Source organism: Hypanus sabinus, chromosome 21 (assembly GCF_030144855.1).
Source record: "Hypanus sabinus isolate sHypSab1 chromosome 21, sHypSab1.hap1, whole genome shotgun sequence".
NCBI lineage: Eukaryota > Metazoa > Chordata > Chondrichthyes > Myliobatiformes > Dasyatidae > Hypanus > Hypanus sabinus.
This window is the reverse complement of record NC_082726.1, coordinates 48880882-48894520: the sequence shown is the minus strand read 5'-3', so window position 1 is coordinate 48894520 and position 13639 is coordinate 48880882. Positions and strand designations below refer to the sequence as shown.

Sequence of the window (13639 nt, the reverse complement as noted above, 5' to 3'; positions counted from 1 at the left end):
CATCCAAGAAGGAAGTATTTATGGTTTTTCTATATTAACCTTTTTCCAGCTAATCACTTTTGCCGGTTCTTTGCTGTTACTGGGGCTTTGGTGATTAATCTGATAATATGCATGTTTCTTTGCAAAATATTGTTTGAATCTTGATTTTTGTTGAAAGCTGCTTTCTCATTGTTGTCGTGAGCATAGGAGGTGGGGCATGGTCTGCCAGCTGAATTTAGTTATTGGTAGGAGTTTATATGCATGTAAGTAGTAAGTTATAATACTGTGGATAGACACTCATTTTGGGTTAAAATATCCTGTTTCCACATGAATGTAGAGCCAGTTCCATTTATTTTCCAGCTTATTATAAGTGAAGCAAGTCAGGTTATTGTTCTATTCAACCAAATCAATGTTATGCAAAAAAAAAAGAACAAATTGCTGGAATACCTTAGTGGGTCAAGTAGCATATGCAAGAGGATGGTTGATGTTTCAGGCTGAGATACTCAGAGGAAATGGCCAGTATCTAGAAGTAAGGAGGAATTAGACAGGTTGGTAGAACTGGATAAAGCATCATAATGGGCAGGGTGAGCTAGTTAGGAGGGGTGGGGGTGTTGTTAAGATGGTGGCTTGTAAATTATTGGATGGGCACTGGGGGAAGAAAATATAGTGGATTTAAAAAATGAGGGGTTTGAAAATAATTTCAAAAGGCAGGAGAAAGTATGGCCAAAAGTTTGTTTTGGATCAATATTGTCAGTGATGTAAAGGAATCTAGAACAAAATTGTTAAGGGAACAATAAAGTTGCTTTCCCTGCGGAATTTAGAAAAAATAATTATTTTATTCCTTAGATTGAATCCATTGAACTTCCCATGGACACAAAGACCAACAAAAGGAGAGGATTCTGCTTCATCACATTCAAAGAGGATAACCCAGTGAAGACAATTATGGAGAAAAAGTTTCATGATGTTGGAACGAGCAAGGTATGGTAAATTTTTTAAAATATATTGTTGGTAATTAGTCGTACAGCATAGAAATGTGCCCTTTGGCCTACCCTAATCCCACTTGCCTGCATTAGGTAGTAAATGCTGGTTATTCATATGCGTTTTTAATACTTTGTCAATCAAGAATAAATGAAAATCTCAACTTTTTTTATATATCACATTCATAATTGAAATAAGCTTTCATATAATGTTATTTCTAGACAATATTCACACATTCAGTTGCTGTTATGTTTTTTTTAAAGGTTGAAATCAAATTGGCCCAGCCAAAGGAAGTCTACCAGCAACAACAGTGGGGAGGCAGAGGTGGATTCACTGGAAGAGGACGAGGTAGTGGAGGTATAATGTATGGAGGGTATGATTTAGCAGGAAATGATCATTGCACATTATTCTATACCTGTATAATTCTCGTCAGCCCAGGCAAAATTTGTAATATCTGCTGATCATTGAGCTTTTTACCATGGCTTGAGAGCTGTGCAGCCAAACCTTGGTGAGGGCGGGGTATTGATGATTGGAATGACAGCAACTTCTGTTACACCTAACAAGTATGAAATACATATCTTTAAGAGCCTATAAGATCTAAGCATTCTGTCAATGCATGGATTAAGGCTAGATATGCTGTACTGGCTTGAGTGCAGCCCTTAGCCCTGTGAATAGCTTGTTAGTTGTCAGTGAGCTGTTGTGTTACTTGCCCAACACCAGCCCCTACACACTGAACCTTGAGCATTTCATATCTGTGGGTGCACCAATAGAAAGCACCAGGTACCCAGCAAAGTAGTATGTAGTGATAGGAAGGGAACAACAACCTCTCCATGTTCATGTGTGGCCAATTCATTTCTGCTGGAGTTTTCACCGAAAGCACCATATTCCCTGTAGAGCAGTACACAATGATAGGAAGGGTGATAGTTTGTGACAGGTGCTTGATACACCATAGTGAGAGGAAGCCATGCTGTCAATAACACGTCATTTTCAATGTAATGCTTTAATAACTTGGTGCTGATTCCATCACTGCTCTTGTGCCTGTGAGCATACCCCCAGCACAAAACAAAGTATCACTGGGTCATGAAATACAAATTTACTCTATCTCAATTAGCGATACTGGTGGGCATGGTTGCTACTTTTACAGTCAGTGCATTCCTCCCCCCTCCCAAAAGATCACTTGGCTAAAAGAGACGCTGATGAAATGTTTACATAGAGATGAGGCATGCATTTAGAGTACAAATTGTGTCTTCAGATTGATCCTACATGCATTAATGGAGAAATATGATTGCTTGTGCTATCTTAAGTTTTAAACAGAATTCCATGAACAGTTGTGGGATGAGTTAGGTCATTTATCTGTTGTGCCTTCTGCCTTGAAGTGAACGGATCTGTAACTCTTGTGCTTTCATTCTTTTATATTTTATTTGCTTTAGTAACTTTTTGTTATCAGTCCACCTTATTCGCATTTGTAGTTGAGCATGGGGTAAATGGATTGCTGTAGTAAGGATTAAATAAAATGGATGGTGCTGCTATTGACCCTCTGAGTCCACTTGGAATGCTAACAATTTTTGTTTTCCCTTTCTAGGACAAAGTCAGACCTGGGGTCAAAGCTACAACAGTAACTATTGGAACCCAAGTTATGGAAATTATAACTATGGCTATAACCAGAATTATGGTGGATATAGTGGCTATGACTACCCAGCATACAACTATGGCTATTATGGTTATGGACAGGGATATGGTGATTATAACAGTAAGTTTCAGAGACCAGGAGTCAATTCTCAATAGTTTACTAGACAAAGTCCAGTAAGTAGCCCCTCATTCTGTTAGTCTGCTGAGTTGCTGATCTTGTTTAATCTGTTTTGGAGAAAAAGTTTAAAAAAGCATTGCAAAATGGAGAGACTTGCTTTGTCTCTCTGGTAGGATAGTGAGTCACATATCTACTTATAGTCTTTACATGGTGTGGAGAAACCTAGAAAGAATGTAGTTTTACCCCAGACATTGATGTCTGGCTAATGGCTTACTAGGGAGGCAATTGGATTTTCAAACTCTGGTATTAAATCATCTGCATTTGGATGGTGGTAGGTGTAAAATAAAAATTTGAATAACTGAGTTTTCATAACCACATCACACCCTAAACAATGAAATGGTCATTGTAGTAAGATATTGTTGTAAAATTTTATTTTATTAGATACACCGTGGAATAGCGCTTAGCTGTCCTTTGAGCTGCACCACCCAGCAACCCACCGATTTAACCCTAGCCTAATTACGGGACAATTAGCAATGAACAAGTAACCTGCAAACTGGTGCGTCTTTGGACTATGGGAGGAAGCTGGAGCACTCGGTGGAAACACGCATCCACGGGGAGGACATACAAGCTCCTTACGGAGGACACCGGGTTTGAATTTCAAACTCCGATGCCTCGAACTGTAATAGTGTCGCCTTTACTACAGTACTGCGATGGTTAACTCAGTAAATTTCTGCCAAAGTGTAAATGTCTACCAATTTGTGTACAGCAGTACCTGAAAAACAGCAATACATTTAATAAATTTATTATCTATTTAAAATGTTTGTTGAGGAATATGAAGTATTGATAATGAAACCCCTTTATAGTGAGCTTCTCTAGAGATGCAGCTCGTTAGCCCCTCACTAACAGCCACTGGACTCAACCGTGAGAAAACGACCTTTGTCAAATTCTGTTTATCTACGGTCAGTATGACTTAAGTCCCGCTAAAACTGGAAAGTTGGGATGTCTCAACCAACCAAACCCCAATCTGTACAAATACTGCCCCCATGCAATTTGCCGTCAGCAAGAAATAACTGATTGTACACTGCATACGATTATAAAGAAAATATATTTATAAATCTCATTCTTATTGAACAGTTAGTAGGAAAAAGAAAAGAAAAAAAATAACGGGCCCATTACAGTTAACCCAGTCCAAATGTGCACACAAGTCAAAACTCATCTTAGTTGTCTTTAACTCGCATGCTGGACCCATGGTTTGCATGAAAGCTCACACCACCTTCCGAATCTCACTCAAAATCCAACTCAAGCAAACAGACTCCCCCACCTGTGTTTTGGTCCTTCCTTGAAGCCATTCATGTGCAGAATGTACCTTGTGCAACAGTGATGGAATCCTTAGCTATCTTCCCTCCTGTCTTTTACCAGCTCCCAGGTCAGTGTCCTGTCACAAAAACTTCTCTGCCCAACGTTCTCTAGAACCTTTTCCCAACTCTATCATCCTTATTGGCTGACATAACATTCCTCAGTTGAGCAATATAGCCCTTCATTAGCTCAAACCCAAACATGCTAAAAGCAAAACAGACTGGTCTTACAGAACTGCTAAAATGAAATATCTACAGCATAGCAGTAAAAATCTTATGCAGGGTGTTACAGCTACAATTGGGCCACCGGCTCTTTCCCAGCTCTCCACGCCTGGTAGTGAGCATAACATTTTGCAGAGCTAGTGCTCGGAAGATTGTGGTTTCAATTCTCGCCACTGTCTGTGAGGAGTTTGTATATTCTCTGGTTTCCTTCCACATTCCATAGATTCACAGCTTAGAGTTAGTAAGTTGTGGGCATGTGATGTTGACACTTGAAGGCTGCCCCAGCACATCTTTGGGTGTTGATGCAAACGATACATTTCATTGCATGTTTTGATGTACATCTGACAAATAAAGAATCTTTTTATTTGATCTTTAATATTTGATGTCAGAGACAGTGCCTCTGACAGGATAATATACTTACTGCATTGGAGTGCCATCCTAAATTTTTGTGCTCATGTCCTTGGGCTTGAACTACAACTTGAATTCTGAGGTGCACAATTGACCCAATAAGCCATTGCTGATGTGTTCAAGTTATATTGGTTGAAACATTTCCTTGGTCACAGAAAAGTTATGATGCGGGATTTTCACCCAGGCTCCTTATTGGATCCTTTTATGGACATTTACCTGTTAGTAGTTGAGAAGATTGGATTTTGGTCCATTCATTAGATCACAAGACATGGGAGCAGAATTAGGCCATTTGGCCTATTGCGTCTACTCCACCATTCAATCATGGCTGATTTATTATCGCTCTCAACCCCATTCTTTGCCTTCTCCCTGGAAATTAAATTAGCATGCTGAGTCTCAGCTCGCATTAGAACAGTAACTTCATTAAGGTAGTGAGTATTGATTCCTGTGGAATTGATAAGTAACAAGGGAGTTTAATGCCTTCTCTTCTATACCCTTTTAGGCCCCAGTATGTATTTCTTTGTTAGCATCCTGTGTCTTTGAAAATCTGTAGTATTCCAGCAGTGGTCTTTCCTATTTTGCAACAGTGCCTTTTCATACCACAAAGTAATTTTTTAAGATGGTAGAATCCCAGAATACCTGTGTAATGAAATGCTGCGATGGCCTTAGTTATGTTTTCACAGGAAGAGAATGCTATCTTCAGATTACAGTAGAATTCCCTTCATTGTTGACCAGGTGATCCTCCCAAATTTGATTGCTGAATGGAATAGAAATGATAGCTGCCTGTTTTAGGCAGGTTTATTTAAATAGAATATACCTTTACCTTAAGAAGGTGGCTTGTGATGCTTTGGCAGAGCAGTACACTGGAATTAACATGTCCAGTGGTATCCTTGCACCTTCTGAAACCAGCAAAGACTAAAGGATATTGGTTGGAAGAATATCTTGAAGTGAAATTTGGTTTAAGTAGAAGTGCCTGAGGTCAGCACTATTTTGTTGATTAAAGTGGTAGTAGATTAAGTATTTATATTTGAAATAAACTTTCAGGTTGCACTGATACTGGATAGAACATGCAAATTTAATCTGAGGGGAATTTGAGGATGATAGTTCTGTGTGATCAGGAGAGACTGGTATCTCCAGTCTGTGAAGTATAAATGGAACTTCTGACAATAAAACCCTGGTTCTGTATTTGGGGAAAAAAGAATAAAAGTTGAATACAACTCTGCCCTTTTCAAAACCTATCTAGTTGTTTGGAAAGTTGCAAATTGTCAATAAAAAAAAATTTCAAAGAATGTTATGTAATGTAATTTATCTGTCCAAAAGGCATCCAATTTTTCCATTATAGTTTCTATGTTGTTAACCACTTTACACATAGCATGCCATCAACAGCAATAAAAATGGCTGTGATTTGTTTGTGTGCAGTTGAGTGAATGTTAGCTTCCTGTTTCTTGGAATAGTACAAGAGATTCCTTTTAGATTATACAACCCCTCTTTTTACCATACCATAAGATTAGGAGCAGTATTAGGCCATTCAGTCCATTAAGTCTGCTCTGTCAATCCATCATGGCTGAGCTATTATCCCTTTCAACCCCATACACCTCCTCATGACCTTTGACGCCCTTGCTAATCAAGAACCTATCAATTGCTCTTTTAAATATACCCTATGACTTGGCCTCCACAGCTGTCTGTGGCAGTGAATTCCGGAGATTCACCACCCTGTACCTAAAGAAATAACTCGTCACCATTCTATAGAGGCATTCCCCTATTCTGAGACGGTGTCCTTTGGTCCTCAAATCCACCACCATTGGAAACATTCCCTCCGCACCCACTATCCATGCCTCTCAATATTACATGAGTTTCAGTGAAATGCCCTCTTCTCCTCTCAGCTATTTTTCCAAACTCCAGCGAGTACAGGCCAAGAATCATCAAACTCTTCATAAGTTAACCCTTCCATTCCCAAAATCATTCTTGTGTATCTCCAACTTTGTTAGACAAGGGGCCTAAAACTGCTTACGATACTCCAAATGCAGTCTGACCAATACATTGTAAAGCTTCAGCATTACATTGTTGCTGTTGCAGTGCCTTGGAAAAAGTATTCATCCCAACTCTTTGTTCACATACATGATTATTACAGCCAGGGATTTTGAACAATTTAACTGAGAATTATTTGTGAATCACGTGCTCCTTTCTTTCACTGACTTAAAAAAATATAGGGAAAAATGTAAAGCATGAAAAAACTAAAAACTCAAATTGAAATATCAGCAGTTCAAAGGTATTATTCCCCTTTGCTCAGTACTTAGCTGAACCACCTCTCGCAGCTTTTACAACCGGTAGTCTTTTTGGATAAGACTCTATTACTTTGTACAACGTGATGGAACAAGATTTACCCATTCCTCCTTGCAAAATTACTCAAGCTATGCCAGGATAATTGGGGAGCGACGGTGGACAGCCTTGAGTTCTTGCCCAGAGAGGTTTGATCAAGTTGAGGTCAGGACTCTGACTGGACCACTTAAGGTCATAAATTTTCTTTATTTGAAGCTATTCACTGGTTGCTCTGGCAGTGTGCTTTGGGTCATTCTCCTGCTGAAAGAAGAACTTCCACCCTAGTTTAAGCTTTCTGGCTGAGACTAGCAGATTTTAATAATCCAGGATTGCTCTGTATTTCACAACACTCATTTTCCCATCAATCCTGACCAGGTTTCCACTCCCTGCTGGTGAAAAACATCCCCGTAGCATGATGTTATCACCACCATACTTGATAGTAAGGGTGGTGTTACCTGGCTGATGCACAGTATAGTCGGCCCTCATTATCCGCGGGAGATTGGTTCTGGGACCCCCCCCCGTGGCTACCAAAAAATGCAGATGCTCAAGTCCCTTATAGAAAATGGCGTAGTATTTGCATATAACCTACACACATCTTCCTGTATACGTTAAATGATCTCTAGATTACTTATAATACCTAATATGTAAATGCTATGTAAATAGTTATACTATATTGTTTAGGGAATAATGACACGGAAAAATCTGTAAACGAATCCCAAGGCGAACAATGGTCAAACAACGAGTGTTGGAGAGAGAACTTCCAGGTTTTCCCGATCCATGGTTGAATCCGCGCATGCAGAACCATGGATAAGGAGGCCGACTGTATTAGATTTACATCACATATACCACTTAGTTTTGAGGCCAACAGGTTCCACTTTAGTCTCATCCAAACATAAGCCCATCTTCCACATCCTTACAGTTTCTTCTAAGTGACAATTTGCAAGGATGTACATTTTTTTTAAAGTCAGGACTTCTTCCTTGCTGCTCTTAACGTTAAAACACTTTTTGTGCAAGGCCTTGGAGATTGTGGAGCCATGAGCTTCATCTCCAATTGCAGCCACTGACTTCTGCAGCTCACTCGGAGTGACTATTGAAATCACAGTAACTCCTCTTACAAGTGCCGTTATTCTCTGGCGGCCTGACCTAGGCAGTGTGGCTGTGGTCCCATATTTTTTCCACTTTTTCTTGATGGACTACACTGAACTCTGAGGCATGTTCATTGCCTTTGAGATGGTTTTGTACCCTTCCCCAGATATGTGCTTCTATTATTTCCCTGACTTGAGTTGAATGCTCTTTAGTTGTCATTTTGGGTTGGTCTGACAGGAAGAAGGGTATTTATTCAGGTGATCCTTCAATTTTCTACATCAACAAATTGGGTGAGTTTGTAAGGTAATATACAGTATTGCACTGAGGAAAGTTAGTATAATAATTATAAAGGGGATGAATACTTACACAGCTTCACAATTTTTGTTTAATTTTTAGTAAATTCTTTACAGATTTTGGAATTTTTCTTTTGATTTGACATGATACACAATGTTTTGTAGATTTGCTTAAAAATCCTACTTCAATATATTTTAAATTTAGAAAATGAGACAGTAAAATGTGAAAACAGTTGTGGCAGCTAAGTTTTTCAAGACACTGTATATTCTAGTCTTCTCATATTAATGCTGACATTGCATTTGACTCCCTTGCCACTGACTCAACCTGCAAGAGAACTCCCAAGTCCCTTTGCACATCTAATTTCTGAATTTGCTCCCTGTTTAGAAAGTAGTCTGTGCCTTTATTCCTTCTAACAATGTGCATGATTACATACTTCCCTATTCAATGTTGCATCTGCCACTTTGCCCATTCTCCTAATCGTAGTCCTTCTGCAGACTCTCTGCTTCCTCACCATTACCTGGCCCTCCACCTATCTTTGTATTGTCTGCAAACTTGGCTAGAAAGCCATCTATTATTAATCAAATAATTGACATAGAAAGTGGAAAGAAGTGGTCCCAACATTGACCCCTGCAGTCCACCGCTGGTCACCAGCAGCCAAACACAGATGCTCCCTTTATTCCCACTCTTTAACTGATGCATTCGGCCAATTTTCTATTCATGCCAGTATCTTTCCTGCTAGTATAGTACCTCATTTCATTAGTCAATGCTGTGATGGAAATCCTTGATTTTGCATTCAAAACATGAGGAAATTGGCAGATGCTGGAAATTCAAAGCAATACACACAATGCTGGAGGAACAGCAGGCCAGGCAGCATCTATGGAAAAGAGTAAACAGTCGACGCTTTAGGCCAAGACCTGGGTTCCTTTTGCATTCCAAGTTTGAGTAGGAGCTTGGAACTCATTGGTTCCTTAACAGAGATGAGGTTGCCACCATCTGAGCCAAACTGACACTCCGGCAAAAGTTTTGGCTGAACAGCAGTTTAGTTCAAAAGGTGGTCAACGGCTTGAGAGTTGACAAATCCTTTTCTTCAACTAATTTTATTTTCAGGTCAACCAGGCACCTATGGTAAAGCTCCGAGGAGAGGAGGAAGTGGCCAAACTCAGTATAGGCCTTATTAGATGACTTGGCTGTTCCGAAGCTCTCCAGGAACAAGGTAAGCGGTGTTTCTTGGGTTTTTGAGGCCAGTTTGCACATATAGAATTAAAAAGCTGGTTCAATTTTCATGAGGTTGCCTTGTTTTAACCCTGTAGCAGATCCCTAAAATAATTTTTTTGAAAAGATTAGTTCATCTGAGACCTTCACTTTTTACTGATCTAAGCATACATCATAGTATCTGTAATATAAATTTTTATTGGCTATCATTTGCCTCAAGTTTTTCATTACTATCGTCCACTTCAGAGCCTTTAAAGCCACTGTATCCTTCATGAAGCCATGTAAAATGAGCATGATTGCTATCCGAGATCAGTAAAGAAAGCACACAGATTCCAAGTTGTCAGATGTATTGGTTGTGAGAAGATGGTAGCATTAGTTATAAACTCTCTCCCTGAAAAGGTGGTAGGAATATAGGTTGAAAAGTTCTTCATTTTGCACAGACAGAAGTCCTGTGGCTTCCTTCTGTGCCATAAAGGCCTCTGATCTATTTAGTGGAATGCTAAGAATGATCTTTTTTGAGAGATTTAAAGGTTTTTTAAAATAAAAGACCATGTAGTAAAATTAACCACTGGTTTGCAAAAACAGAAATCCACCTTAGTGAATTGTAGCAGATTTTAAAATACTATTAAAATGTTTCATGATTCTTTTTTCACAGTCTGTGGGCCGAAGTGAAGTTTATAAATTTAACTTGGGTAGTGAATTCTGCTCAGCAGTGAGAGTTGGGTCGGGAAGGAAAGGACATTATACCATTTTCAAATTCATTGCATCTTTATGGTAATCTCCGACCTAATTTGGCTTTGTATACTGCTCCATACAGAACTGTTTGAAATCAGTAGAGCCTAAATGATATTTAATTGAAATAATGTAAGTTTTTTTTTAGAAACACATTTCACAGGACAAGCTAAAAGTTGAACTGCAGTCTTGTGAAATGGGCAGTGGTTATCACTTTGAGTTAGTTATCTATTTTTGCATGTAGTATTAACCTTGACTTTGTCTCCAGATTGAACTAGCTCTTTAATTTCTGTGCTTAATATAATCTAAATTTATTAATTGTTTATCTTTATGCTGCAGATATATAGTATATTATTCTAAACATTAAATATGGGTATAACTTTTTACTCTTACTCCCATTTAGCTCTTTTTGAATTTTTGCATAAATATTTACAGCAGTAAATTGTGTAAGGATAACCTAGAGATATTTGAACACTTAATGAGTAAAAGATCTCAGGTAATGTACCGTAATGGGTTTTAAGAACATCAGAGCAACAACCTGATAAGAATTCTACCAGTCTAATTCTGACTTGTACCGTTATGTTTGTACCTGCCAGTGGGAACTTCATTGCAGGCCATGTCACCATGACCACACGATTCGTACAAGCCTGCACATTGTGGACAGAATTCGAGATGCCCTGTGGTATGGTCTCTTCCAACCTTCTGTCTCACCATAAAGATTAAAGACAGTTTAAAAAAAAAACTCTAATTATACACTTTCATTCACGCAGACATTGTTTTTCCTTTTTTTAGATAAAATTATGTAGTCATATTTTCTTTACAGGCTCAAGTTAAGTGGTAATATAGCCATGACCTCCTGTTTCTTCAATGGATAAAGCCGTTCTTACAAGTTGTGCTTTCTTTTAGTAGTGTGTAATTTGGTAATGTACTATCAATCGCTAAATAATGCTTGCTTTTTTCTTTCTATAGCTCAGTAGTGATGCGTGACTGATGAATGTAATGTTAATGGACTTGTATATTTTTACAGCATCTGCAGTGTGTGATTATATTAATATATTGTAAATGCAGTTGGCTTAACAACTGAAGGCTGGGCCCAAGAGCATGGAGGACTTGGGTAATTCCTTTGAAGATAACTACCAATCAAACAAAATATAGTTTTGCTCATCAAACTAATTCTTTTTGCTACTTAAATATTGGTAAAACAGTAAACATGTCTCGGCCAGCCCAGTACTTCACATGGTTAGTATCTGCTTTTATAAAGCTGAGGTAAAGGCTTAACCCCGTGATTGTCCCTTCTGTTTTTCAGGCAGCGACAACTCTTATAACAAGAGGGAATAGACATCTTTTGAAATCCTTTCAGAGAAGAAATCGGTCACAGATTTTTTTTTGCATTATGGGCAGTGTTGAATTTGGACACATTACTTTTCCTTTGTAATTTTTCTTTTTTAATGCAAGTAATACTTGACTGTGACTTTTTTTTGTAAAGGGGACAAAAGTTGTGTAAAGTTTTTAAACTAATATAATGTATCACCATTTAGTCTTACTGCTGGTGAGCACGTCGTGGATCAGTGTGGCAGATGTAAGGGGAAAATGTGTTTTTTTTTGTTGTATGAGCTCTGTGAAATATTTCCATTTGTAACTCCTCCTGCGTGATTAAATAAAAACGTTTGTACATGTTCTTAGCATCTCATTGTATTCCTTCCTTTATGCTCAAATTCTTGGCTCAGTCACTCTGGAAGTGTTCAAAGTTAATAGTACTTAAATAGTACATTAATGTGGATTGTAGTTCTACCATAATGCAGTTTTAACTTAATATTGTCAATGATTATGTGTTGGCTTTGACTAATCTTGAGTTTTCATTTGTAGCTTGTCACTTGATCTCACTGTAATGATAATTGATCTCTGGCTAAGAACAGTGTGGGTGGAGGTTTTCCCTTTTTATTGAAAAAAAGAACACTGCCTGAAAATGGTCCAGAAACCATTGCACATTGTGCTTTGGTTCAAATCGTAGGTTTGTAAAAGACCAACATAAGCCGGTTAGTGCTGCAGTGTCATTCACACTGGACTTCGAGGTGACTGGTCCCTCGCATTTGAATCCAGCTGGCATCCATGCTGGTTTGAATGTCAAGGTCACAACTTGGCCTTGTAAAAAAAAACAGAAGTGCTAAAGACACGGCAAGATTGCTGCAAGATGTGCCACAAGGCACGGAGAGGAACAACAGCAAAGGACCAACAAGAATATACTAATGTCAAATACACAGGGCAATTGAACAAGAAAGGTAAAAGTGCTAAAAGGTTGATGCATGATCCCCAATAATTATTATTGGGGATAACTCGTTGGGAATGAAGAGATGGACTAATCTAAACCATGTAGGACCAGAAAAACACTTTGCTTTTGGAACTACATTGTTGTCCGTGGTGCATGTTGCAAACTGTCAGACACGGCTTAATGAGAGTGAATATGCTACTCAATGTGGCCATAAAAGAGGCCACTGCCCGTTGAATTTAAGCTGACTATCTGTAAAGCAATTTGTTCCATTTTCTTCGTGTAGCCATACTGTATATCTACTGTCTTTAAATCAGTCTAATTTCCTTTCTGAATTCTTACCATTTTTGCCGGCCTTGAGGAGAATTAGCAGGAGTGGATTGTTTAGTCTTTTGAACCTGTTCTGCAATTTTTGTTTCTTCTCATGCCTTGTGGCGCATTAGGCAGCACTTTTGCCGTTTCTGTAGCATTTGACTTTTTTTTAACAAGGCGGAGTTGCTAGCTCAGAATCTCAACCCAGCACAGATGGAAAGTGTGCAAGGAGCCAGCTGGAGACTAACTCAGGACCATTCGCCTCAAAGTTCAATGCTGATGCCACTACACCACTGGCTGGCAACTCTGCAATTTAATAGAAGTGTAATTTTTAAATTTGTAGCCTGAACTGTTTCCTGTGATAATATTTCACGTCTGTGCATGCACCCCGTCTTAAAAACTTCAAGGAAGGCCTGTGATCCAAGGGAGAAGAATGTCATAAGGACTCAACCCTGTGGGGTGGGAGGGCGCAGGGGAATGTTATTTAATGTGTCTCAAATGGATGATATTTTAAGAACAGTGGGCACACCCCCAAAAAAGTTTGCATTCTCCCATGAAAGATTAAATGACCCAAGAAATCTTGTATTAGTCCAGATATTGGTCAAGTAAATCACAGCTCCAATCTATTAACATTCTTTACTAAACAAGGAGTTATGTGCTGTGTACAGTATTCCAGATGTACACTCATCAATGCCCTTGTATAAGAGACATAACTTTTTACATTCAGTAAAT

At 38.7% G+C, this 13639-nt stretch overlaps 1 protein-coding gene across 4 annotated transcripts in view; it reads left to right on the top strand.

Moving 5' to 3' along the window:
- LOC132379016 (heterogeneous nuclear ribonucleoprotein D-like) overlaps positions 1–12006 on the top strand; it is a 46343-nt gene extending 34337 nt beyond the window's left edge. Inside the window, exons 4-9 of one of the 4 annotated variants that reach the window (XR_009507264.1) lie at positions 826–957; positions 1221–1314; positions 2540–2707; positions 9493–9598; positions 10926–11011; positions 11636–12006. Coding sequence is in view for 3 of the 4 variants with exons in the window: in XM_059946457.1 (XP_059802440.1) it covers positions 826–957; positions 1221–1314; positions 2540–2707; positions 9493–9563 (465 nt within the window). In the remaining variant the exon portion in view is untranslated. Of the gene's footprint in view, positions 1–825; positions 958–1220; positions 1315–2539; positions 2708–3145; positions 4658–9492; positions 9599–10925; positions 11012–11635 lie in introns of those variants that run through there. The other 3 variants (XM_059946458.1, XM_059946457.1, XM_059946459.1) reach the window with 3 other exon arrangements.
- Positions 12007–13639: the final 1633 nt, after the last annotated feature.